Source organism: Phalacrocorax carbo, chromosome 4 (assembly GCF_963921805.1).
Source record: "Phalacrocorax carbo chromosome 4, bPhaCar2.1, whole genome shotgun sequence".
Lineage (NCBI taxonomy): Eukaryota > Metazoa > Chordata > Aves > Suliformes > Phalacrocoracidae > Phalacrocorax > Phalacrocorax carbo.
In genome coordinates this window covers 36,102,183-36,129,062 of record NC_087516.1, presented here as the reverse complement: position 1 = coordinate 36,129,062, position 26,880 = coordinate 36,102,183, and the positions used below count along the sequence as shown (strand labels likewise).

The following is a 26,880-nucleotide window of genomic DNA, read 5'->3' as shown; positions in this document are numbered from 1 at the left end:
CATTTTCCTATTACCAAATCTGCTATGCCAATGGGTTTTTTTTTAAACAACTGTTGCAAAACATACTGTCAGTCTGTGAACACAGAAAACTACTGAAACGGAATACTTGTCTGTGTAACAGGATACAGACAAGTTTGAATTCTTTTCCCCTTTGACAACCTGTTTGAACAAAATGGAGGAGGAAAAAAGGAAGCATAATTACATGAGAAGTGGCAGCAGTGTTGGTTAAGGTGGTGCCATCTGACACAGCAGACATCTGGCTCAAGGTTGGGGAAGGTGTTTCAGAGCAGTCAGTAGTATAGCTACAAGTCTGCAGCTCATCTAGAATGGCTGTGGAGGACTCACTCACTGTGCGGGAGGAGCACTCACTCATGGCAGAATCTGTGCTTACAGAGGCTGTTTCGTTCCTGTGGATAACACTTTCAGAAGCTAGGTATGGGCATTTATATGAAAATTGTGAAAGGGCTGGGGTTTTATAAAAGCGTGAAGGCAAAAAATCATCAAGCGTTGGCAAAGAATATGGTACTAGATGGGTGCCACTGTCTGGTGACAAAGAGGCTCTGTTAACTGGTACCACAGGAGGAGGAAGAGGCAGTGGAGAAGCTTCTGTTGCTGTTTGTCTGTGTGTCTGTGAAGCATTTACCTCCATCACAGGGGCAGTTACTTTCTGGTTTCCAAGCTGAGATTTGAGGAAAAAAAAAATAAGAGAAGAAACAGATTACCAAATGAATAAAAAACTTTTCCTTTTGCCTCTTGCTGTGTGTAGGAGAATTACAAAAGCGTAAGTTTTTCAGCAGCCCGAGGACGTTCACAATCACATGGATTAGGAAATAAATTAACCACGCTCTATATTAGAGTAGAAAAACAAAAAACCAAAAGAAATCAATGCATCATATACTAGTGGAAGCAATGCCAGAAACCATAGTGTGCTGGGGATAAATATTCATAATGTACTGCATATATTAATGATCTCAGTTGTGCATTGAGAAGGTTTACACTATTTTATACTTTACATAAACATGAGGTTAGAGAACGTCATGTTCTTTTTTTTGTAAAAGGAAAAAAAGGATCTGCAAGTCTGATCTCTGTAAATGTTGCTCTGCTTTTTGTCAAAGAACAGGTATCGTTTTGAAATTAACTGTAATATACAGATGGGCAGGACTGCAAGCTGAACGGAAACACTAATACTCAATGGTCATATGAGCTGCAAGCAATAGGTTGTGGACTTTTTTGTCTTTTTGACTTAATACATCTTCTCCACTGCCTCTCTAATAAAAATGTTTGGATGATCTTTGAATTTCCAAGCACCCTGGAAGCACCCTGTCAGCCGACTGGATAAGGTGTACTCATAGGAGCCTTTCAACATTAGAGGACACAAGGATTGTTAGGGTAACTGGTATAAATCTGAGGAACAACAAAGACTGGGAGCACAGGAACAGGAGAGGGATGACTTCATACTGAAACAAAATATACTATTGGTTTGGCTTCAGCATAATTCCTTGAAAGTATAAGGGAACATCCTCGTGAGAGTGCTTGTTGAAACTGCCACACCATGTCAGAACTGTATGTTCTGTTATTTCAAATGAGACACAGGACACTGGATTTAAACCAGTCCTGAAACTGGCTTTCTTCATCTGCAACTTCTTTTTGAATTCAAGATATGTGAAAAGCATGTTGGCATCCAATCTCTGTTAAAGAGCTGCACAAATCCTTCTATACCGCCTATCAGCCATGAGCTTTCAATCAGCTCCTGAAGTACGTCAAAATACTGCCTACTTCAGCACTAATTGTTTCACTTTTGGTAGCGCTGAGGAACTCTGGAATACCTGTGGGGAATGAGTGTTTGGGATTTTTAATTTATGCAAAATAGAGGACAGTAAGATATCATATGCAGTATTTACTATTTTAAAAAGCAACATTTACTCATAGATATCACATTGTTACCAATAATAACATGGTTATTTCCTCTGCTCAGAATAGGCAGATGTCTTTAATCATTCAAAACGTATTTCAAGCCATCAGATTAAAATGCTGTTTTGGCATTTTAATCCAAAATCTGAAAATATGTTCTGAAGCCCTTATGGAAGACTTGGAACACAACCCAGATTGTGCTACTTATGAGAGGTCACTGGGGGTCCAGTCCCATAATTCTTGCTGAGATCAACTAGAATTTACACAAATAACCTTACTGAGGCCAATGGGCCCATCCCTATGAATAAGCATTTCAGAAAAAGAATCTTAAGCATGTGAGCAGATATCCATTGCTTGTTCCAAATGGTTCAAAAGAACTCTTTGGCATTGCTGGACCTCTGGTGTACACAAAAATAGCCAGAAGCTGCTGTTAAAATCTGCAGTTAAAACACTAAAGAAATTTAGTCAAGGAGCTTTAAATCTTATTCACAGCAATGTTTCAAATCTACAACTGGAAAAAAAAAAATCTTTCCATAGACTAAATCTGAATAGATTACTTCTTAATCGGAAAATCAATAATTGAGTGTATGACTATAAAAGGAAATACGACTTTTAGAGATAACTGATTTGCCAATGGAAACTTCAGAAGAACAATGGAACACTATCAAAATAATTTTATGAAAAGCAATCAAATGCAGATGTGAAACAGCTGGTTATACAGCATAGTATATCAGGGTTTAAGTGGTGTGCATTTACATACATGTATAAGAAACAGTAATTTTACCTCACAGATACATAAAGGGAAGACAGAACCATCATTCATGATGAATTTCATCATCCATGTTGTAACTCAAGATCTCCAGAAAAAGACATGAACCAGGAGGCCACAATGCGATTATGAGGCAGAGCCAATATTAAGCTCTGAAGTTCTTGAGACCAGATATCCTCTCAGCATCCCCAGAATAGAAGTTACATATGACTGAGCCAAAATATGTAAACTGATCTCTAAATTGTTAAAAACCAGGAAATTTTGGAGACTTGAGAAACCTAGTAAGCCTTCTGGCTTTGAACTGAGAAGATTGCCTGCATGCCTGAGAAAAGAAGGGAGGGACAACACACAAACAGATATTCAGGGTGCATCCAGAGAGCTAGTGAAATTGAGTTCTTAAAGAATTAAATTAATTGTGTTTGGCAAATAATAGCTGATTTCGTCAAGGCAGATTCTTAAAAAGAATATAAAGTTATCATTCTTAAAACACGGGTAGAAGGAATGCAGCAACTCTAGGTACTGACTCCCAACACGTGGTTTCTCAGGTCTGTAGAGTAAAACTTGAATATTCTGCCCGGTTCTAGAATTTTGTCATAGGTACAACCATCATTCTGGGAAAGAGTGGCTGAAATGGCAATTTAAAACAGCATTGTTTTTGAAAACTGATTACACCATTTAAAAAACATGGGTTGCTGGTAAACTCTAAACAGATACATTTGGCTACTACTAATCTGTATTTTTCATCACTGTGAAAAACATAAGGAGAAGGCTGAATGCATTCCAGAAAACTTTTAATACCAATTCCGTTCAGTGTGCTTCAGATTAGGTTTGTTATTGTTGTAGCACAAGAAACGCCAGCAGAAGTCAGGCAGATTAAATGCCAAACAAGTACTTAACCAATTAGAATGATGAAAAACTAGTTAGATTACATAATTCTCTTGGGTTGTGGAGCAACGCTTGAGAGAGAGATAAATGTTATCACAGTCTCTGCTGGTCCATGGAAATGTTCACCTTCCATCAATGGTAAAATGTCAGGCCTGAAGAATACAGTTGCTACCCAATTCACATGAAGTAGACATGTGGCCCTAGTATGGGTTTCAAAACCAGTCATCTATCATTTTAATGCAAGATCTGCAGGGAGTGGTGTGAGATTACTAATGACACCAAAGTGCTGGCCTTGCTTCAACAGTCAAGACACAGATAAGGAGACTCAGAAATAAGTGAATAAACTCATTTTGTTAATACATAGCAGAGTTTAGTAGTCAATCAAATTACACCCATACGCTTGCACAAATGGGTAAAAATACCTCTATTTTTAATTGTTAAAAGCTGATGTCAAAATCTCCAAACTGATGCTGCAAGTTACATTCTTATCCCCATTTTTACTAGCTAGCCCTCTTATTCTAAACTCAGTGTAAGGAGGTAGAGTTCAGCCCTTGTGCAAAACCACACTAGTGATACAGAACTTAAAATGAAAATTACGTGCGTGATTTTCTTTGCTTGCCTGTCCCCAAAATGTTGAAACCTGTTTTCTCTCCCTTCTACATCACTCAATGTATTGTCAACACCTAACACTAAGGTATTAGATGAACAGATTCAGAAACAATTTTTTGATTTCCGGCTTATTTTCCTTGATTCACTTTGTCTATAGCTATAAGGCTGGCAAAAGAAACACTTTCATAAACATCTAGTATAGTAGTGTTTATTCCTCCAGGACACCAGGAGTGAAACAAGTGTTCACTCATCTGTGGAATTCAAACAAACACGGCAAATGTTTTGCATCCTCAGTTTGAGAGCGCCGTATCTAGAACAAGAGGACACTTATGAACCCAGGAACAAAATTACCACAAACACACCAGGTGTTCACTTCAGAAGATGCAGCTCAGAATTCTTCATTAGTTTAGAACTTTTTCTTAGAAGAAACTCAGACAACAGAGTTTATCTTCATCGGTCTCATACTAACAAATACTAATTTCTCTGTTGAAATAGATAAGGTTATTTCTCTCATAGCTGCAGTACGGTACAGAGCCGCATCATCTCTCAAGACTGTAATAATGTAAAAACCTAATATTGAGTAACTTGAATGCTTCTCTCTTCATATACACTTTTAAGGAGTTTAACCTTTCTCTGAGTAGGAGTGTTTACAAAATGTCATTTGGTTGAGTCATACCACGCTTCTGCTTGCTCCTGAAGTTTCGGCAGATAAGCCCTGAGATGGAGTGCAAATAGGAGCACAAACATAACAAGATACATTAAAAAATACTGCAAAATGGTTGTGCATGAACTTGGACCATACAAGCTCTTTTGGCTGTACTTTTCCATGCTTTGTGACATAATATAGTTGCACATGTTCGCTACACAGATACCCAAACATGCACAGTATTTCTCATTTACCACCTCTTAAGACGTGATGATTAGCCAATCTTGCCTCATGCTCCTCCACATACATAAACCCAGATACAGAGGGAGAGTTGTTTGTTTTTACAGCGCCTTTCTAAACGGATTTGGTTTTGAGAATTTCTGTGGCAGCTTTGAACATCGCTGGTGGGCCTAATCTACAGTCTGAGAGCATCCCCAGAGGATATAGCTTAACATAACAACCTATGATCTGCATATACAAAAGTATTTTAACTGATGTACCAAGTCCTTGCAAATCTAAAACAATTTTAAAGAGGAAAGTACTATCGTGCATAGTATACTGGAAGTTAATTCGTCTGTGTGAGAGAAATTGTGAACTTTGCAAATACCATGAGATACAGTCCTGAAGGGAATCATAATTTTTGGCATTAGTTAGAACAGTTCCAAGATTTGAACCAGGGATCTGAGTCAAAAAAAAAAAGATTAAAATCTTTTTAGACATATAGCTGTAGCCTTTATTTCTAATTGTAGCCCACGACATCTTGGCTTTGGAACCTCATCTGATGTAGAACTTTACACCATCTGACATGCTGATTTATACTCTAGTTTTAGGTACGTATTTTATCACAAAGCTAGCAAAACCCACTGGCTCCAGGACTTGATTGTGATGCCTGATACACCTCTTCATTCTACAGTTTAGAATTTATTTCAAAGTTGAACATCAGGGAGGATGTCAGCTGAATTTTGCAGGCGAGAGATCAATGAATGGATGCAGTTTGAAAAGATGGCTATATTCCTTAATAACCCCTTGTGATCGACTGAAATTTTTATCTTTTTATTCAAAGAAACCCAACTGCCAAATTTCTGATCACTCTTCCCACAAACTGAAACCAAGAAGGCAGAAAAATAAGTGTAGAATTGCCAAACAAGTCACAGCTACTTTTCTGACTTTTGTCAGCTCATAGTGAAACTAAAACAGATTCTAAAATAAATTGTAATATGTGTTTTAACTTCTAAAATCTAAGAAAAACATAGCTAGAAATTATTTTTAGTCATTCTGATTAGAGCTTGAGTATTATTCTGGATCATAAAATAAAGGTATTTCCCCTAATTCTTGTTAGCTGTCATAAAACTACTTTCTGTTTGAGACACACTTTGATTTATCTGAGCATATATAATGCATCATATTACTTACAGGCTGAACAACTATTTTTAAGTGAAAAGAAAACATAGACACATAAGTTGTACTGGCCACACCTACACCTGTTATACTGTCTGACCGTATCCCTTGTTGCTCATATTTAAAAGGCTTGCAAGCCTGACTCCTATAATCTTCATACTTACCCTAGCTACCAGAAAAAGCTCTTGCTCAGCTTTTGTTACAGTTTCTGACATGATATATTTACCATGGCTCTTGCTTGAACCGACTCGTTCTACTTGACAAAAATCACTAAGTAGCAAACCAGTTTTTCTCAAGGGTAAAGCAAGTTGTTTTTCCTCAAAATGTTCTACATTTTATGTAGTCTAATAGAAAGGTTTAAGATTATAGTTTTGTCTCTAACCACGAGAAAGACACATGTGAATGACTCTTCTGTGCTCCCTTTTTTAATGGAATGAATTCAAAAGGAGCATTGCAAATTGTTGCCATATTATTTCATAGAGCTTTTTTCTGATCAAAATTTTTACTTGGGAATTGAAGGGAGGAATTGACATATTACAACTTGCAAAATGATCCTGTAGCTAGTTCTGATACTTGTGGCTTCTAAAGACATGGTTGAATGTGATGCTGTGAAAGAATCACAGTCTGAGAGAGCAGATGTGTTACTACTATTGACAATAGGGCTGTCAACAGACTAAGTTTGCAAGACTGTGCCATACTTCAGAGTAGCCCCACTGATTTCAGCAGAACTAGATGAACACAGGCATGCCACGGCGGGATCCTCACTCAGCCAAAGCTTTGGGGCAGATATGCCTAGACCTATAGCAATCCCTATCTGCAACTGAAGGGCTTCCAAACTCGGATAAGCTGGTGTATTGGTAGATATACTAGAACAATTAACTTTTTAAATAAAAAAATCTTAATCTTAGGTAGAGCAGAATAGAAGTGACAAAGTTTATTCAGAGCTCTCCTTTTGCCTAGTATGTGTTTGCTGACGCTTTATTGCTCCAAGGCTTATTTTACTTGACTATTTGAACTTTCTGAATGGTGATAAACCCTGCCCAGACTCCTCTGGTCCTATACTGTGTGCTTGTTGCTCCCTTTTCTCCTAGATGAAATCAGTATAGTTAACAAAGAATTTTCACCTCAGTAGGCATAGGGTATAGGAGAAACAGAGGGACTTAAAAGTTCAGTGCCTTGTGATGCTTTATGTAGAGGTAGTTGACAAAAGATTTTATCAACCATTTTCTTTAAAAAGCACTATTGCACAGGACACACAGGAGACAGCAGTGACTAGCCTTGCAGAAAGCACCGACTGAGAAAATACATTTTCTGGTGGCCTAACAGACTGAGAGCTGCATTTGTAGAACCCTCCCCAGCTCAACCTTCTTCTATCCATACTTGATCCTCCCAGCACCTTTGGCAGCATAACGATTTAATGCAAGCTCCTCAAGCAGATGCATCAGCTACAATTCACTAATTTCCTATTGTGCGTTTGCAGTCCAAAAAGTGCTCACTGAGGAACAAAGTCTACCTTACAGCTCAGATTATTTTTTTTTTAATACCCTTCCAAAAACTTCAGGTTTTGTTCAGTTCTGTTTTGATCCATGTGACAGGTAGTTTTACCCAGAAAACATAAGGTCTAACTTTGATAATGTAAGTATAGCTAAACAGAGTTATTAAGCGATTCATGAATCATCTAAAATAAAAGATGGAAAAATTAAATATACCACATGGCATTCTGCAGCCTGTGAAGAAGGAAGAACTGTAGACTTTTGTCCCAAATCCTTTGAAGACATCTTTGAAGTGTCTGGAGAAATACTAGGTGGATGTTCTTGGATTTCAGGCTCTGCTTTATTGTCAGGGATGGGAGCTATCTGAATGGAAAGAGATGCTGTGTGTATCTCAGGCACAGGGTTACAGGCAGGTGATACAGGCCTTTGTGGAAATACTGGCACTTCAACAGGCTTGAGCTCTTGCTGTGAATTACAAAGAATGCTACTTGCTGGGTCACGTGCCCGGGTTAATTTCAGGGTAGATACCTTACGCTTTTGAGACTGTTGCCTTTGGCCTTGATGGAGAGTAGTACTAACACCAGCTACTGTGCTTGTGCCTGCACTGGAGATTGAGGTCAGTGGTTTAATGACTTTTTGTGCATATGACACACTTGTGTTAGATATTTGAGAAGACATTGTCTTCTGGACAGACTTCTCGTTAGTGTAATAGACAGTATCTGTGGGAAGGTGTTTAGTCGGACCAGTTGTTACTGCCTGGAGATTAATTCCGTTCTTGTGATTAGTTACTTTTGCTTTCCGAAAACTTTCTTTTCTAAGGGGTGGCAGAGGCACCTTATTTGCCAAAAGCATCCACATACAGCAAAATAACATTGAAGAAGAAACAGAGAGAAAGTAAATGTTAGCAAGAGATATTACTCACTTTGACTTTTATCTTCAAAAAAAAGGAACTAGCAATTTAAGGGGCTTCATCCCAACAATGGTCAATTCAATGGACAATTGAATTGGTCAGGTTCCCACCACCTTTTGCTGTGCAGGGCTGAACAGCTTGTGTTTAGAAAGTCAGATATTCCATTTGCTCAGAGTACACTGGGATCAGAAATGAGCCCACAATAGTCCATTTTCTTTTAAAAAAACCCCAATTATTACACTGATTAAGAATTATTACTGTGAAATTGTTCAGATACATAAGTAATTTCCAAAATGTACTCCATGATCTTAGATAACAAACTATTATTCACAGGTAACACACACATATATATATATATATAACACACAGAGCCTCTTAAACTTTTGAATTAAAATAGTAAGAGAGAGAGTATCGACCTTGGTACATTGATCTTTTTGGACAGATAAATGTGTTTCCAAGTTAAGCTCTAATTACATTGTTCTGCAAAACAAGCAGAAACATTGTCTACCTTGTAAGTAAAACATTAATCTTCAGTTATTATTTTGATGACTGATGCATTTCTCTGAGCGTAAAATATTAATAAATACTCTTTGAAGTCTGGGAACAACCCTAGAAAGCTTTTATTTGTGTATGACCTACTTTTATTTAGCTGGCTGTCTTGTTTATCGAAATGAATTTCTGGTAATTAACCTGGAGGCATGCATCCTTTGTGGAGTATACTTTATCTATGCAGTAAAACAATTTATAATGACCCATATGAACAGGTGATTCGCACTATCTGGAAGACATCATGACAGTGTTCCACACAGGTATCCCATCTATATATGCTATCCCCCAAGAATAACACACACACAAATGCCAAAGCATGAAACTTGTTGTGTTAGTTTTACCTGAGTTGGTGATTTTTTATCCTGTAGATTTGGCCGCACACTCCTAAAACCTTTTGCTGTAAGAGATGAACTGCTAGCATCTCCGTTCAGTGTCTCTCTACTTCCATCATTGTAAGATCTCCAAGCTTTTGTGAGGAAAAAAAGAATCAAACAATTTTTTTTTTTTTTGTGATTAGTAGATCTCTATATTGCTGTCATCATAGTAATCCACCTATTAAACTCTAGAAAAGTTTAGCTACTACACAACTGACATTACTGCCGTAATCACCATGGAAGTTGTAAGAACAGGGCTAAAGCTGCCATTTTACAAAATATTTATCTTTAAAATCTAGAAACCTCAAGCATTGACAATACTGCTGGAAGCAGTTTGATATCTCCCCAGACACTCATGCAGACTATGCATTTTAGCCTTGGGAATCCTTTTGACATGTTGGTGCTTCAGCTGCTGTATAAAGCAGGCTGAAGTACTTTCACAGATCAGGTTCTTGAATTTACAGCTGCGCTGAATTTTGAAAAGCATCCTGTTGTCCCCAAAACTTGGGTCCATTACCCAGTGTGTGTTGCCCAATTTACAGAGTCGAGGTATTTTCTTTTATTACATAAATGCATGGATATGGGTGCAAGGTACAAACCAGCACACAGTTGGCAGAAGCTAACATTTATACACAAGATATTAATAATCTAATATATATTCATTGTTTTTCTGTTAAATGATTGGTTAAAATTCTTTGCCTACCATGTAAATGACTATGCATGCCCACTATGATTTTTGAGACCTTTACCTTTCTTAACCTTTTGGGTTGGCAGGTTTCTTGAGTGGGTGGTCTTTGAGTCAGTGGTCTGACACTGATGTGATCATGAAGTGTCGGTGATGTGACACTGATGAGACATAGGATCTGACAGATCAGAGTGATCTCCCCCTGCCAGAATTACCTCTCCCCTAGTTTCACTTAAATTTGGCAACACTAAGCAGTCCTTCACAGGACGCTAACAAAGCAGACTATCACTGCTGGGGCTTTTGTTCTGAGACAGATATATGCCATAGTTTTGTTAGGGTAAAGTGAGCTAAGTTAATCTTTATCAACACCAGTCCCAGCTCACAAATTCAGTTGGTCATAGCAGTTTCACCAAATTTCACCACAATACCTGATTAGTTGTTCCAATATTACATCTTATTTCCAAATCTGAATGTCACCCTGATTTTCCAACCAACCAGCCATGTTTTGTCTCTATCCTCAGAGCTGAAAAGCCCTCAAGGCATTGTCCAAACATAGAGGGAGATACTATCCTGCCTCAACAAGTTACAGATTTGAAGACAAAATATTGTAAAAGGCTGGAAAAAGTAACACATTATGTGAGCAGGCTGCTACGTGGCGTGGGCAGAACTTGCAATCCTAAGAAAGAGACTAAAAATGAAACAGCAAGTGCCACTAAAGCTAAAGGTGGCAAATTAGCAGTCTGTTTTCTCCCACACAATTAATTTTCTGAAAACATATACTGTGTTATAGGAAATACTGCTTTCAAATGAGACCTGAATTTGAGGGTCTTAACCACTTGCAATTACTATTACAATTTCAGTGGTGCTTTCCATAAAGAAAGATGTATGGAATCATAATGAATATAATGAAATCAAATAAATGGAAGATTATTATAATTCATCCAGTTACATGATATTATGCTGATGTATAAATAACACAGTATTTTATTTACCTGAATCTGGAGACTGAGAATCAGACCCTGAAAAAGAGACAACCAATGTTAATTTGTGTTAGAAATAAAAACATTATGACACAACTTGGAAAATATGTCTTTTTGTTCGGTTACCTAATTGCCTCCCGTTTCCTACACACACCTCAGAATATTAGACCACAAGTAACTGTGAAATGTTTATTGCACAAGTTCTACAGAAGGTTATAGTGTGCTGAGAGTTACTGTTATTTAATCACTGTTATTTCAGATAGCCAATAATAAACATTTGCTGTGGTCCTCCCCCCGCCCCCCCAGTAAATACTGTGATATACTACCATCCAAAAATCTAGATATCAAAAGAAATATTCCTTTAGATGAGCTGGTAAGGTTTAATTCAGAACCAAGAAAGATGCCTACAGATGCTGTCAGGATTTTCTCTCCCCCTTCACACCAGAATGTGTGATGCTTTCTTCATCACTTCAAAGCAAAACACAGAAACTGATACATAGATACTGCCAGCACAGAACAAATTAGAAATTCTGGTGGTTTTTTGGAATACTTGTAGATATATTAGTGTTTTTTCTCCTAAAGAAACTAAAATGACCTCTCTAAACAAATTAAAACTATTTATTTTTAATGTACAATAATTATAGTACTAAGAGCATTCCTTATCATTAAAATGCAACAAAGCAAGACATTAAGAAGCTTGTAGTTCATACTGAAATTATATCAGTTTGTTAGAAGGGTTTCTAAGAAATAAGAACCCAGCATTTTCTTAAATTTACATACATGCAGTAATCCAAATAACCCTTCTACTATCCTCACAAAGAGTAGCAACCGAATTTTTAATTTGCTTCATAAATTCTAACAGTTCTTATTCCTGGGGATTAGTCTTATATTTGAAAAGATCTACAAAACAAAGAATTCATCTTGCAATTATTTTCTGGCTCATTCTTTATTCAGCTTCCTGTATTATACTTGTTTGGTGTGAACACTGCATGCTCAGATTGGTGTAAAGTAGTCTACACCACTCAAGATTCTTTACTGATTTATTCCTACAACTACTGAATTCACCGGTGAACCTGGGCAGCTGATACCCATTAAGATTTAATTTTGCAAAACCAGACATGAGTATTGCTAAGATGCAGTTCTGCCTGTCTACTGAATACTCTGCATGTTTTTCTTGCTTCCAACACTTTTAGGAAAACATGCTTGATAAATGGTTTTTTTAAAGTTAACCTGGCTTCTGACGATCATTTGACAACAGTATTTAGATTCTTTTTCTTTGAGGACAATTTTTAAAGCACACTGCAATAAAAGTTTGTAATAAACAAAACCTACTTTTCATGCTGTGTTATCTTGAAAAAGAAAACCAACAGGGGACATGAGACCCAAAATATGTATCAAAGGCAAAAGTAATTTCTAAATAACAGATTTTTTTCCTAAGTCTTTCTAATTTTTTTTTTCATTAATAGCTACTAAGCATAGGCAGAGAGAATTGTAGGCAAGAGCATTATAGAAGTAACAGACCTGTCAGTGGAATAGAAAATACGGTTACCCTTCTCCTCCTTGCAGAATAATATTGCAGGAAAGCATAACACTATAGAAGAGCCATTCAGGAGTAGTATCTCACTGGTTAGCGGTTATACCTGAGGCCAATAGGTTTGGAGAACTCTGAACTCTCTTCACAGCTGTTAATGTGACAGACATTGCAGCACGTTTGCGAGCACACCCACCGCTATCTGGAAGCACAAAACAATACAGACAGCAGCCCCAGACAAAGGGAGCAAGCACATGCAACACATCACTGTGTGAGATACGCCAAAGATACATGAAAATAAGCATGCAGTTAGGGAACTGCTGCAGGAATGTGTAAATTTGCAAGTTTTGCAGATTAGCAGAATACATAAAATTTCACAAGCTTTAAACAACAATAAACCTCACAGAAAATAAGTAAAGAAATCAGTATTTAATACTTAATCCACTAGGGAAAGATATACATTCTGTTACCTGAAAGACTGCTTAATTATAGCTAATTAGTAAAACCAAACAAGTAATCAAGATGAAGGATTAGGCATTCCAGAGTAATATTAATCAATAATCTGCACTGTAAAATCATTTCATTGTATGCATTAGAAAGACACCATTCATAAACTAAGCTTATGTTTGATCAGCTGACAAAGTGCTTTTATTCAGTCTTTTGGATCTTTTAAGCTCACGGAAGAAAATTACTAAGGATGGCATAATTTTTTTTGTTGTTTTGGTGGAACATCCTTGTTCTCCCTCCCCCTTCTTTTTTATCTAATGGAAGATTAAAAAAAAAAGTAAGTCTGGAACCCAATAACATCCCAAGGGAATGATTAGAAATCTAAAATTGCTCTGAACAACGAGGAATGGAAAAAACCTTTTTTCTGAATGCTGCATGACTCCTTCCTTTCTTTCTTTCCTCTCTGCTCCTGTCTCACTTGGAGCTGTCATTCTGTTTTATAAATACTTTGTTATTATTAGAAGGTAGTTTTCCCACAACTTAGCTTTTTAGCAACTCTATTATAGTTGTAAAAGCAAGTTAATAAATATTCTTTCTGATTATATTTAACCAGAATATTTTTTCTGTTCTTCAATATATTTTAATTTTCATATTTGATATGACTGGAATTTCATACAGGGACCCACTGAAGTCAAGAAAAATCACAACTACGATAGAGGCCCTAACGGTTTTTGTATCTGTGTCCTATGACAGAGAGTTTTATAAAATTATGCTTAAGGAAGACCTGCAACTTATTAGTAGAAGGAATGTCCTGTGACAGCAGTAATTTGAGCCACAGAGACATCTTAACCCACGTCTGCAAAAGCAGTGATCTCCTGGTATTTCTTTGCTCATTCCAATATTCCCCAAAATAGAAGAGCCCTCTGGTCTTGCAGGATATGCATTAAGTAGTTAACCTTGGCAAACATCAGAGCCACTGCCCCAGGTGTAAGCAGTTCCAAAGACTCATTGCCAATTACAAGTCTCAAGGCAAAAGGCCAAATGATTTAAGTCAGCAATAGTCAAAAGCAATACATTATCCACAGTTAATAATTAGTGTTGTACATGTGAAACAAAGACCATAGCTATCAAATCTGCACATTTATTTTAGTTTGCTTATGTAAATATAGAATAGCAATGGTAATTAAAATCACATTTTCCATTCTTATGTTCCCTCCCCCACCGACATACACCAGAAGTAATTCCAAGGAGATTTAATGATGTGTTGATATTGTTGATATCTTACCTGAATATTGGCAGACTTTGACAGCATACTTTATTTACTACACGCTAACAGGCAAACAATTACACCATCACATCTTTTATTCAAACAAAGCAGTGCTTTATTTGTATTTTTTCAGGAGCTACCTTCCTGAATTTCAGGGTAGGGACATTGAAGTGGGAAGAAAGGGGGACAATGAGAAAACTGTTTGGTGGCTTTTTTTCACAAGAAATTCTGCTTCAAATTAATTATTAATGTAACTGAACTGAGTCAGTTTTATACTTAGTGGACCCACTATTTAGCAAAGTGTTTGACATGGCTTCATACAAGATAGCTAAAACAGATGTTATAGCTGATTATATACATACATGCGTATATTTACCCCTATAATATAGAAGCCCATACGCAAGTCTGTACCTGCAATAACATTCTCAGTATCTGTACAAAATGACGAGTCAATTAGCACTCAGTAAAGACACAACTGCACAAATATACCATACTGAGTTGTGCAAAATTTCTAATAAAATATGGATGTGTGTGGGCAAGCAAATATTTATGCATGATGGACTCCATCTTCCCATCTTTGTTCAGGCCAGGCTCCCATTAAGTCAAGGGCATCGTATCTGAATAAGGGTCAGAAGAACCTGCATGCTGCCTCAAAAGAGAGAGTTTTCAAACTGCTTCCCTTATCTGCATGACCTTACACAGTTGAACTTCAAGAGACTTATCCCTGCCTGTATTCCTTTTTCATAGCTCCATCAAATTTCCAGCAAATATCTATATTCACCCAGATTCTTGAAGTCCAAATAACACCAAAAAGCTCAAAGTCTAGAGAACAGAGATTTTGAAAACAGTAAGGGAGGCTGAATGATCATCTGCTTATTTCACTTGCAAACTATAAGCAATTGAAGTTGCACAGCTGTTACTCAAGGAACAAATGAGGATATGTGAAACAATTTATACAAAATGTAGGCACATATAAAAAAATGAAAAGTCTGCAAATATGTATATACAGACACACAATTCTCTCTCTTTTGACATGACAAATTCTTCAGGAGTGAGAGTCCTGTCTTCCTAGGTATCATTTTAACATTGAAGCAAAGGAGACCTGAATCAGATAAGGACTGCAGGCAATAATAGAATTAGAACAGCCGCCTAAAATACAAGTCCAGCTCACATCAGGACTTAGCACAGTTGGTGGGTAGATATTCTTTTGCAAGCCCTACATACTCTGATCAAATCAGGAGATAAATAAGCATCCTTAGCAGGTACTGCAGAAAACAAAGGAGAAAGGGAGGTAAGGATCATTGGGTGAGACATGCTTCTGATAGTATCTTGCAGAGCAGGGGCCGTATAGGGATGAACTCCTCAATGCTAGGATCAACGCTGCAGACTTACCTTTAAAAAGAGAAAAAGAGAGCCACCCACTAACTGGAAAGGACAGACAAGGTGGTGGCTTGCCCTCCATCTAGGAGGATGTGTGTATTTGTGTATGTACCCTAACGCTCTCTGTGGTGGGGCTCTGGATGTTCTCTTCCTTGTTAGCTCACTGTTCAGCTCCTCTCCCTTTTCCAGCTCCTCTCTTACAATGTTTGTCTTCAACCTTTCTCCAGTCCTTACCTTTCCTCCCTTCTTCCTCTCTCCCTCCCTTAATTCTGTTTCTCTCCACAAATAAGTACTTTAACTCTTTCCCTGTAAATCCACAATCCCAACTGCTCCCACTACAGACAGCATCACCCTAAGTGAGCTGTATCTCTATTTGACAAATAGTCTGTTGGTCAGGTCCTGCTCCAAAGCAGAATGGAGCCAATTCAAAACACCACCACTTTCATTTAGCAACCTTTTTTTTTAAAACAAACACACACACAGAGACAGTCAGTAAAAGCAGTGGCATAAAAGTCTGCAAAGATGAAAGGATAGTGACCTCTTGTGAAGAGGTGAGAGGGAGCAGCTAGAGGGCAGAATCATTTTAATAAGCCCTTACAGCTCAAAGAAAAGAAAAATGGCACCCAAACATAACGTTTGCTGATCATTTTTCTATCCACTGTACTTGTGAACACGGTATCCTTTTCCCCTTTGCACAGTGAATTCAAGCTTAGAAGTCTTTAGACCAGGAATTCTTATTCCCTATTTGCACTCTGACCTTCCGAGGCAAATACATAGTGCTGGATCCAACAGCCCAAGACAGACAAAGCTGCTGCCTCTCCATGTCCCCAGGTCCAACCTGTTGTGAGCATGGAGCTGTGTTCCCAGCAGGCACGTGCGGAAGAGCACAGGTATGCACTACATACATACATGGCTGGCCACACAGATCACAGACACTCAAAGCACTCACACTAACACAGGTGGTGCAATGGCCTCATCCCCCTCCCCTCTCTGGCTGAGCAGGATGAAGATCCACTAGTGAGAATATATATGCACACATGTACGAGGTGGATCTTTCCAGCAACTGGGCTCAGACACTGAGTCTCCCATTCATTCTGCACCTGGACCCCAGGGCTGACAGTCTCCTGGGACAGTCCTGTGAAGGGTCTGGACAAAGGGGGCCCTTGTGCCTCCCCTTGTTCCTTGAGAGTCCTTCATTTGGGTTCCTGCCTGCACTTGTGCTCCTTTAGGCTTGTGGAGATGGGCCTGGGAGTAGCCTGGTAGGGCAGGCTATTATTTGGGCTTCCCCTCCCACCACTGGTTCTCCAAGCTCCTTTGCGGGTATGCAGACGAGCTTTTATCACATAACCTGACACTGACTACACAGGTGAACCTACTGTTTGTACTTTGATGCTGCTAAATTAGAACAAATAATGGTTGACAAAGTAAATTTTTTTGTAGAATGCCTGAAACACTCAAGCCCACCTAATTTGCCTTACTGATCTAGAAGTGGCTTCACAATCTATTCAGGAACTCTGCAGGGATCCAAGAATTTCTATTCTTGTCTCCCAGACAAAATGTAAGCTATTAGTGCACATGATGACTTCCATTAATAATTTTAACAAACACAAAATATTTGCAGTCTTCCAGAACTGCATACTTTTTCACTCTTGGCTGCCCTTTCTGTGCTTCATCTACCGCAAACAGCTAACTTGTTTAATAATTTTAAAATTAGAGGCATTTACCAAGAATTATCTGTGTAAAACCCAGCCAAAATATTTATGGATGGACACTAAGAATCTGTTTTAGCATATTAACTTGTAGCCATTCATTATTCCTCAATGCAATTAGCTCTCCCCCAACATTAAGTATGCATGCACATACACAGTATCAACAATAAGCCCATTTATCCTGTGTTTTAATCTGACGTGATCATGGATAGATCAGGTTTTCTGTCACTTAGTTTCTCAAAATGTCTCACCAAGTTCATAATGTTCATCAAATCCGTGAAGTAGTTGAAGACTTGCTGATGAAAACCCCTATATATAGTTTAAGATATTATTCTGTTGATGATTGCTTAGTCTGGGTTTAAAAAGGCACACATTCTATTAGACTACTATTTTTAAATTATGACAGCATTTGAACACCAAAAGGAACTATGAGCCAAAGCACCTTTGGTCCTTCTGGAAACCTCCCCTATATCTTATGCCTGTTTCTTTGCTCTCACAAAATGCTTCATTGCCTTACACTGTTGAATATTCCTTCCTAACATGTGGTACAGAATTAACGTAAAATGCTAAAAAATCCCTCCCATATATGGTAGAGTATTGAAAACCTCTTCAAAACATTTTCTCTGTAGACAAAAATATCTTTCTGCAGGGTTCGCTGAGACAGACTGCCAAGTCTGCAGCCACAGGGAACACTGGATTAGAGGAGCCCAACCTAAGCAGTAGATTTACTTTTTCTTTTTAAAGCTGCATAAACGCTAGCTTTGCCACTTCAGCAGTTACTGGCATCAAACTACAGTGGTCATTTATCTGTAAGAGTAATTAATGAAATGCATATTTTTTAAAAAAACTAGTGGCAAATCAATAGCATCTGACAATCTTCAACTGCATCATGCACAAATTCCTGTTATAAAGCAAGGAAATAGAAAAAAAAATACCCAAAAACCCACCCCAAACCTGCAGCATTTTATGTTCAAAGACAATATAGTGTAAAATAGAAAAAACAGAAACAACTAAACCAGAACACCACGCAGAACAGCTTCCACCTCAGTCATTCTCTTTCTTAGTAAAGTGATGCTTTATCAACAGATAGGTGAAAGATGTTCACTTTTACACCCTACTCACTGGATTTTGTTTTCTTTTTTCTTTTTTTTTTTTATTAGTCAGGAAACAATCTATATCAATAGAACTGATAGGAAATACCACTTTTTTTTCAGTACCTCCCCTTAGTGAAGCTGGTAACATGCACATTAATATCAAGCATACATAGGATGAAAAATGTTTCCACTGTGGAAGTGCAGAGAAGATTGAAGTCCAGCTTACAGTCGTGATATCCTTAGGTAACTGGAAAGGATTTCAGTGTGTTCAGGTCTTTTAAGTCAGTTCTCAAGGCTCCTGTGTGATCAGAAGACTCCCAATACCCAACAGAAGTCATTCAGCCACATAGATTACTTAAATCTTATGTCTATTTCCCTTGAGAACTTCTAGCTTACATGAAAAATCTTAGTACAGCGTAGAACAGTTGTACTTCAGAGCTTCAGCAGTACAAACTGGCAATTTACTGCTCTGATGCTATCCACATTTTTCAAAGTAGAAGCTATAAAATGACATCTATCATATGATTTTAACTCATATGATTGCAATGCACAATGTAATCACAGTCAAATTTATGATGATTAGCTGAGTTACTTCTGAAATTACAGTTCTATGAAGCAAGTCGTATTTCAGTACTACCTTAATTATACAGAGTGACATGTTTAGGAAAGATGTCTTCACTAAAAATGCAAAAGGATAGGACAAATTTCAAGTAGTATTTCCATAAATGAAAAACACACCACCGTGGTTAGCATCCGTAAAGTAACTAAGAACAACCAAAACTCTGGGAAAAACCCCACAAACTCAACTGAAAAATTTCATTCCTCCTGCTTATTATATTTGCAAATATAGTAGTTTCAAGTGAGCCAATATATTTTTAACTTTGTATTAAAAACCTGTTCAAGAACCTGGTCCTACTGAGTTCTAGTCATTGTCTGAGACAACGGGAAGGCAGGAAGCCTTATTAATACAGTGGCCTAGATAATGGCAGCCTCTACCATGGAAAAGCTAACACTTTTGACAGAATGTGCTGCTGAAACACTCAAACTGGCTTCAGAGGTAGTTCAGGTCCTCAAGTCCCACATAAGAAATTTTGCGTATTTCAAGTTATCGTGGTGCTGCACTTGGTCAATGATAAAACCAGCTGGTTTGGAAAGGATAGATATGTCTATCCTTGTGCCACAGTTAATCTGCAAACCAGATAGTTCACCTATGGAGTATAAAGAGCTGACTGCAACTGAAAATTTACACCTAACATGTGTGAGGCCGGGATTTCACTAGTTTGCTTTTGAGAGGCCTATTCCCACTTCCAGCAAAACCAGCAGCACTACCTATTGACTTCAATGATTCACAAGCAAATATTAGTATGTTGTCACAGATCATGAAGACAACTTCCTATAGAGTACTTCATTTGGTCAATGCATCTATCACAGCAACTTGAGAAAAAATACAAATCCCTGTAAGTACAAAATAGTTATCCTCATCTGACATTGCAAGCATAGCTAATAATTCAGGGTAGTATTTATATGCCCCTTAGTTTAATGACAGTAGAGAAAGAAAAAGCATTTTTAAAGCACGTGCATTTTCTTAGGAAAATGAGATGCTTTAACACCACTTTTCTGTAGCTGTTACGTCCTTATATTTTTACATAAAACATACACGTACAAAACTGATACTTATAACTTAAGCACAGAAAGCTAAACATGCATTGTATATTTCACGTATCCATATATATCCATACATAGAAAAACATGTATGTAAATTTTATATATGGAACACAAATGCACAAAAGCAGACATACTATTAAAATATCTTGCTTAATTTGAGTTCAGCACCAAGTAAAGTACAATTTGTTCATGAAAATTTAAATACATTTTGGGACCTTCTCTGCTTACTAAACAACACACTGAAGTAAAGAAAAATCTCATAGAAGCAGCATACCTGTGTTCATTTTGACACGGGAGGATTTGCTATAAAAGTCTTCAGATTTCCTGTGGAAAATAAAACGATCTATTAATTTGCACAAGACAAGAATGTGTGGTACAAAATGGCAGCCGGACTTCTCGGAGGGGTGGAGAATCACTATCGTACAAATGACAGTCCTATTTTAACACAGCTTTAATTAAATTGGTACTGCTTGTCCTTCCAAAGTTAAAGATGAGCTGTCGCTTCCATTATAAGCTACTCTATTTTCACGTCTTTAGCATCTCTGTTGTAAACATTTGCTCTGGGATAAAAATGTAGTGATTGACTTTTGGTCTTGAAACTATCAACTGAAAATTACTCCTGTACAGGAATAGGGAAATATTTTTAAAGGCTGCTTATAAGCTTTATTCATTCTTTTGTGCAAACTGAAAAATATAAAGAGCAGGCCTCTCCAAACATTTTCTAAGCAGCCAAAGTTACCATGTCTTTTTCAACTGTCTATAAGCAGGAGTTGTGGCTGTTTTCATCCAGTGATTTACTGTGTCTCTACAGACAACACTGACACTTTAATATTGCTCACTGCTATGCACAGAAGCAGGGCATGTGTCTTGGCATCCACAGGAATCCATTTCAAAACTCCTAATGGAGTCAAGGGAATCAAGTCACTATACATCAATGTGCTTTTTAAAGGTAATAATTTGCACCAAAGCAATGTAAAATGCACACAAAGCTTTAATCTATTTAGATATCCTAACTCTACAGAGTACCTACGGACAAACAAATAGTAAAACCCCACAAAACCAAAACACAACTGTAGAAAAAGCACGACAGCCTACATTAATAGGTGACTTTAACCTACTGATGGTACATCACAGGACAAACTAGAAATATTTTCCATCTACTGCCAGTTTATGTCACAGCTTTATCTTAGGATCAGGAACTTTAATACCTCTTCTATTCATGCTCTTTTAGACATAAAAAGATAAATGTAGAAAAAGTTTCCAATGGCATTCTGCATACTGGCCAGTCTCAGCTGTATCATTATATATATGCTGCCCACTATGATCTACTTTACTGAGTAGGCAGATGCACTGGAGACCAAAATACTGAGGGCTAAAAAAAGTCATTCCCCCTCTGCACTGTTCCCACACCAAGTTCAGGATAAAACAAAGGGGAAAATCCAAATTTTTAATGTAATACAGCTTCAAAAAAATAAATTAAAAATATAAACTGCCAATGATGGGAGTAAGTTGGAAGGTATGCATGAGGGACCATTTTTATAATGGAAGACTCAAGATACTAAGTAATACAAGTAAACAAAATATCAAAACAGAATTCCAGCTCAACTCAACAGGAACCCTGAATTAGCTGTACCTCTGAAGTAACATGTATATTGCTGTACTCTCTTGTATTCATAATGAGACCGGATTCTCCACTGCTTGAAAAAATGCCTGTTTTTCAGAAACTCTCTGAACTTTGCTGCTATTATTCAGTCAATTTTGTGACAAAAAAGACACATGTTAAACTTCTTGAGACCTATGGAAATAGATATGTGGCAGTGAATAAAGTTTTATTAGATTATTTCAATGCTGCAGCTATCAGCAAATTAGCTCTGAGAATGTCTAAAAGATCTTTTTAAAATTAAGGCAAATTCTATTTTATTCCTTTTTTGTTAAACTGTTTTTGACTGAAATTTTGGATTTCTATAACAGCTACAGAACATTCTTAAAGCCTCAAATTCCTACAGTGTTTTCAGGCTGCTAGAGAAGACACCATTTCCAAGCCTTCTTTTAGCTTGGAACTGAATCACTGATGGTACCACACACAAGCTACGAAATGCAACATGATATTTATTTTCAGATCCAACAAGTACAGAACACATGGAACACTGCAGAGCCAGAATGATTTCTAGCAGGTGGCTTTGATATATTTACATAAAGCATGCTTAACTCTTACTAAGTTTTAACAGACAACACAATTTTAGCACTACAGTTTTGTCCTCCTAAGAGTTTTTCTATCTGAACAGCTTAGGCTACATTGCTGACACTCAGTATGGGATTGCATTCTAGTCACTAACGTTTCCACATTAATGTCATTTTGCTGAAGAACAAATTAGTCTTGCGTACCTGAAAAGTATGCATGTAAATAAGGCAATTTAAGTTGCACTCATGCAAACAGTAGGCCTTGAATTTAATACTAAGATTATTTGGAATTCTCTGCTTTTAAGGAGCTGAAGTAGTATTCAAATACTTAATGATACTGGCAGTAGGATCCAAACAAATCCAATGAACTTAACAGCCATATGCCTGAATGCATTTTACTCAGCATTATTTCAAGCAGTCTTTAAGATATTTATTTGAAGAACAAGCTGGGAGCAAAGGCCTTTTTTTGCTTTGTACGTCTGTTCCTACTTCATTGCCTCCCAAAAATTGTTCTTCGTGAATGGGTTTGTAAGTAGCTCTAATATAGACCCCTGACAGAAGCAAGATGAATGTTCCACTGGAAGCATCACTCTTCACTGCCAAAAAGGATGCCCAGTGATCAGCTAAGACACTCAAGTCTCAGCTAATGCTGTGATGGAAGGAACACCCATAATTAATGTGTAGAAACGATGCACTACTGCAATGCATGAGTTTGCAAAATCAAAGACTGCTGTTCAGGCACCTGCATCAGGCAGGTTTTCTGCTAAGCTCGCACGTGATCTTAGATGCTGAGGTAAAAGAACACTAAGTTTAACCACTGTTGCGTGCCTAACTTTTGCAGAGGGAGATCCAGGATTAATCTTAATAGCATTCTTCCTTAGTTGGCTTGATCTGGCAGAGGTAGCTCAGTAGGAAATGAATGACTGCACTAATGCACAAAAAACGGGTCTGTCGGGTTGAATACAACCACAGTTACCATTGCTACAGTTTCACTAAATACATAATATATATTGCTGTGTTATTTCTTGGTAACTCTTGAGAACTCCCTATATTTCTTGATAACACTACAACGATTACCTCAGCCTAGCAATACTTTGCACTGAGAGAAGCTACTGAAAAGGCTTGTGGGAATCTCATTGACAGCTGCTCTATTTTCTCCAAGAGACCCTGATAGCTAGCTGTGATTGTTTCTTCTGTTCCTGATAAGTTCTGAAGTGTGGGGTGCTGCAGGGAGCCATTCTGTCACCCCTTCTGTTCCACATTTATATGGAGCTATAAAAAGGGCTAGTGAGAAGTCAAGAAAGGTTTCCCCGCCTCAGTTTATTCATGAATACAAGATGTGTGTCTTTACTGTTAGAGGTTTAATTCCTGCTGTGGGTTGACCTTGGATGGATACCAGGTACCACCAAGCCACTCTATCACTCCTCCTCCTCAGCTGGACAGGGGAGAGAAAAATTAACAAAAAGCTTGTGGATTGATATAAGAGCAGGGAAATCATTCACCAGTTACTATCACAGGCAAAACAAACTCAACTTGGGGAAATTAGCTTAATTTATTACCAAACAAATCAGAGTGGGGTAATGAGAAATAAAACCAATCCCAACACACCTACCCCTCACCCCTCCCTTTTTCCCAGGCTTAACTTTACTCCCAATTTTCTCTACCTCCTCCTCCCCAGTAGCGCAGGGGGATGGGGAATGAGGGTTTGGGTCAGTTCATCAGACATTGTCTCTGCTGCCCCTTCCCCCTCAGGCGGAGGTCTCCTTACACTCATCCCCTGCTCCAGTGAGGGTCCCTTCCACGGGGTGCAGTCCTTCAGGAGCAGGCTGCTCCACTGTGGGTCCCCCATGGGGTCATAAGTCCTGCCAGCAAACCTGCTCCGGCATGGGCTTCTCTTTCCACAGAGCCACAGGTCCTGCCAAGAGCCTGCTCCAGTGTGGGCTTCCCATGGGGTCACAGCCTCCCTCAGGCATCCACCTGCTCCAGCGTGGGGTCTTCCACGGCTGTAGGTGGATGGATATCTGCTCCACCACTAACCTCCATGGGCTGCAGGGGGACAGCCTGCCTCACCATGGTCTTCACCACAGGCTGCAGGGGAATCTGCTCTGGCATCTGGAGCACCTCCTCCCCCTCCTTCTTCACTGACCTTGGTGTCTGCAGGGCTGTTTCTCTCACATATTCTCACTCCTTTCTTTGGCTGCAGCTGCGCAAGTCTTTCTCCCCCCCCCCCCCCTTCTTAAATATGTTATCCGCAAGGTGCTACCACCATTGCTGATGGGCTCAGCCTTGGCCAGCGGTGGGTCCATCTTGGACACGGGGAAGTTTCCAGCAGCTTCTCACAGGGGAAGTTTCCAGCAGCTTCTCACAGAAGCCACTCCTGTAGCACTCCCGCTACCAAAAACCTTGCCACGCAAACCCAATACAATTCCATTATTGATCAAATGTTAGAGCACCTACAGCTATATGGTAGGAGCTCTAACATTTGATCAAACATCAGCTAAATGTGAGCAAGTGCTTTGTGAATCAAAGCTTAAATGAGTAGTAACATGCTATTTCCTCTTGCCCTTCATTCAAAGAATTAAGTTCATAATATTCAATAACCATAACCCATAACTACCCAAGGATAAAGACCATCAGAAGTTAGAATATCCTTTCCATGTAAAATTCTGGAAAGAACTGGGAGGCAAAGGAGATGTGGGTTTTTTTTTTTGAAGCACATAGAGAAACTCCAAAAATTATTTTTACAGCTTTATTAATAACTTAATATATTGCAAATTCCTAAATGCCACACGGGAGTGCCAGCTCAAAGGCATCCAAGCTCATGGAAAACTTTCAGGGTCTTTCTGTCTCTGGCTCTGAAGCCATGGAGAATAGACCCCTATGAAATACCAGGCTTGCTAGTTGTGTAGCTAACCAGCAGCAAACTCCAGAATGCTCTTTGCCTGTTGCTTACACAGGTTTTGAAAGGCTCTTGAAAAACAAGGTGGTCAAGTTACCTTGTCTGGTGTGTTTTGAATCAGAGCATATGCACTCTACTGTTGTTTCAAAACAAGCTGGCAGTTCCACAGAGATTATGTCTGAAAATATTTTTGACTTATTTTATGTAATATGGAGTATGAAAGAGGCTAAAAGAAAATATTTATTATTACAACCTCCCTTCCCCACCAACAGCAGGCACTATGGTTGTATTACAGGCAACCTTGTTGCTGAGTACTGTAAGGTAAATTGTGAGTTAGATTGACTTGAACCAACTAAATATTTTCCCCCAAGATATTCAAGACAACTTTTATAAGATGACAGAGATCAACCAGACAATGTTAATGGACTAATGATTTTAACAATTTCTAAGTTACCTATTATTTATTCCTTGCCATTTCACAGATGATTTTATAAAAAGTCAGTTTAAAATGTAATTTTCTGATATAGTATTTATATTAATTTTAAAGTTAATTCTAGTATATATTATTTATAGTTATCATCCTTTGTCATGAATTCTACTGCAAGGACCTTCAGTGATAGGAGCAATTTGCTTACAATACAGAGTGCAGATGGATCAACAGCAGGATAGATGTGTGTGTGATCTGGCTGGAAAATGATAGATTTTCATTGTCTTAGGTAGACACCAGTGCCCAGATATTTTGCGAGGACAGAAGCTTTCCAGATTTCCATGAGAAGAAGTGTCAGACTTGTATTAATGTTGCTTGCCAGTTTCACAGTTTGAGCTAGAGACAGTAATCTACTTCAGAAAATATCTGTAAAATTAAGGAGCCAAATCAGTAAAATCACTGACTCCGAGGATTGTTTGTTCAGTCAGTTAAACATGGCAAACAAACTTATTACAAACACATACTTATTACCAGGCAGGATTCTATATCCTAATTTGCATGTGGTAGTAAATTCTTTTAACCCAAATCATTGAGAATCTGCAGAGCATTCCTGCTCTCATCTCTGCAACAGACCAATATACTTTATATGCCAACTCATACAGTCAGTGAAGGAGGGGAAGAAAAGAGGTATGAAGCATTAGTACTTGAAAATAGTGAAGCTGACTGTTTTCTTTCAGTTTTGAAAATAAATTATTTCAGATGTTGAGCTGTAGCAGAATGACTTTGGCAATGAGAACGCAACGAGAGCTTGACAGACTGCAAAATGTTTAGATTGTGGCAACAGAGACTCTCACAAAGAAACCACTGTCCTGAAGCTTCCCTGGGAGCAGAAGACTCTCCTGCTGAGCAGAAGGAAGGTGTATATGCAAACGTATCATTCGTATGAAAAAAAAGTTTGATGGAGCATAGGTAGACAGTGCTTATAATGAAAAACTGAGACTGTACTGAAGAAGGTTCCACCATGTTTCAATTTCATTAACATGCAACAACAAGACAACAAAATGGCAGAGA

General features: G+C 38.2%; 1 protein-coding gene across 18 annotated transcripts in view; it reads right to left on the bottom strand.

The window, feature by feature from the left end:
* The window catches only part of SORBS2 (sorbin and SH3 domain containing 2), a 247,725-nt gene that overhangs the window by 64,958 nt on the left and 155,887 nt on the right, over positions 1-26,880 (bottom strand). For 10 of the 18 annotated variants that reach the window (XM_064449587.1, XM_064449585.1, XM_064449575.1 and 7 more), the window contains 6 exons: positions 20,577-20,626; positions 12,850-12,942; positions 11,222-11,248; positions 9,512-9,636; positions 7,928-8,545; positions 203-679 (listed from right to left, as the gene is read on the bottom strand). In XM_064449587.1, coding sequence (XP_064305657.1) covers positions 203-679; positions 7,928-8,545; positions 9,512-9,636; positions 11,222-11,248; positions 12,850-12,942; positions 20,577-20,586 — 1,350 coding nt within the window. In that variant the 5' untranslated portion in view covers positions 20,587-20,626. The remainder of the gene's footprint in view (positions 1-202; positions 680-7,927; positions 8,546-9,511; positions 9,637-11,221; positions 11,249-12,849; positions 12,943-20,576; positions 20,627-26,880) is intronic. The other 8 variants (XM_064449582.1, XM_064449583.1, XM_064449584.1 and 5 more) reach the window with 4 other exon arrangements.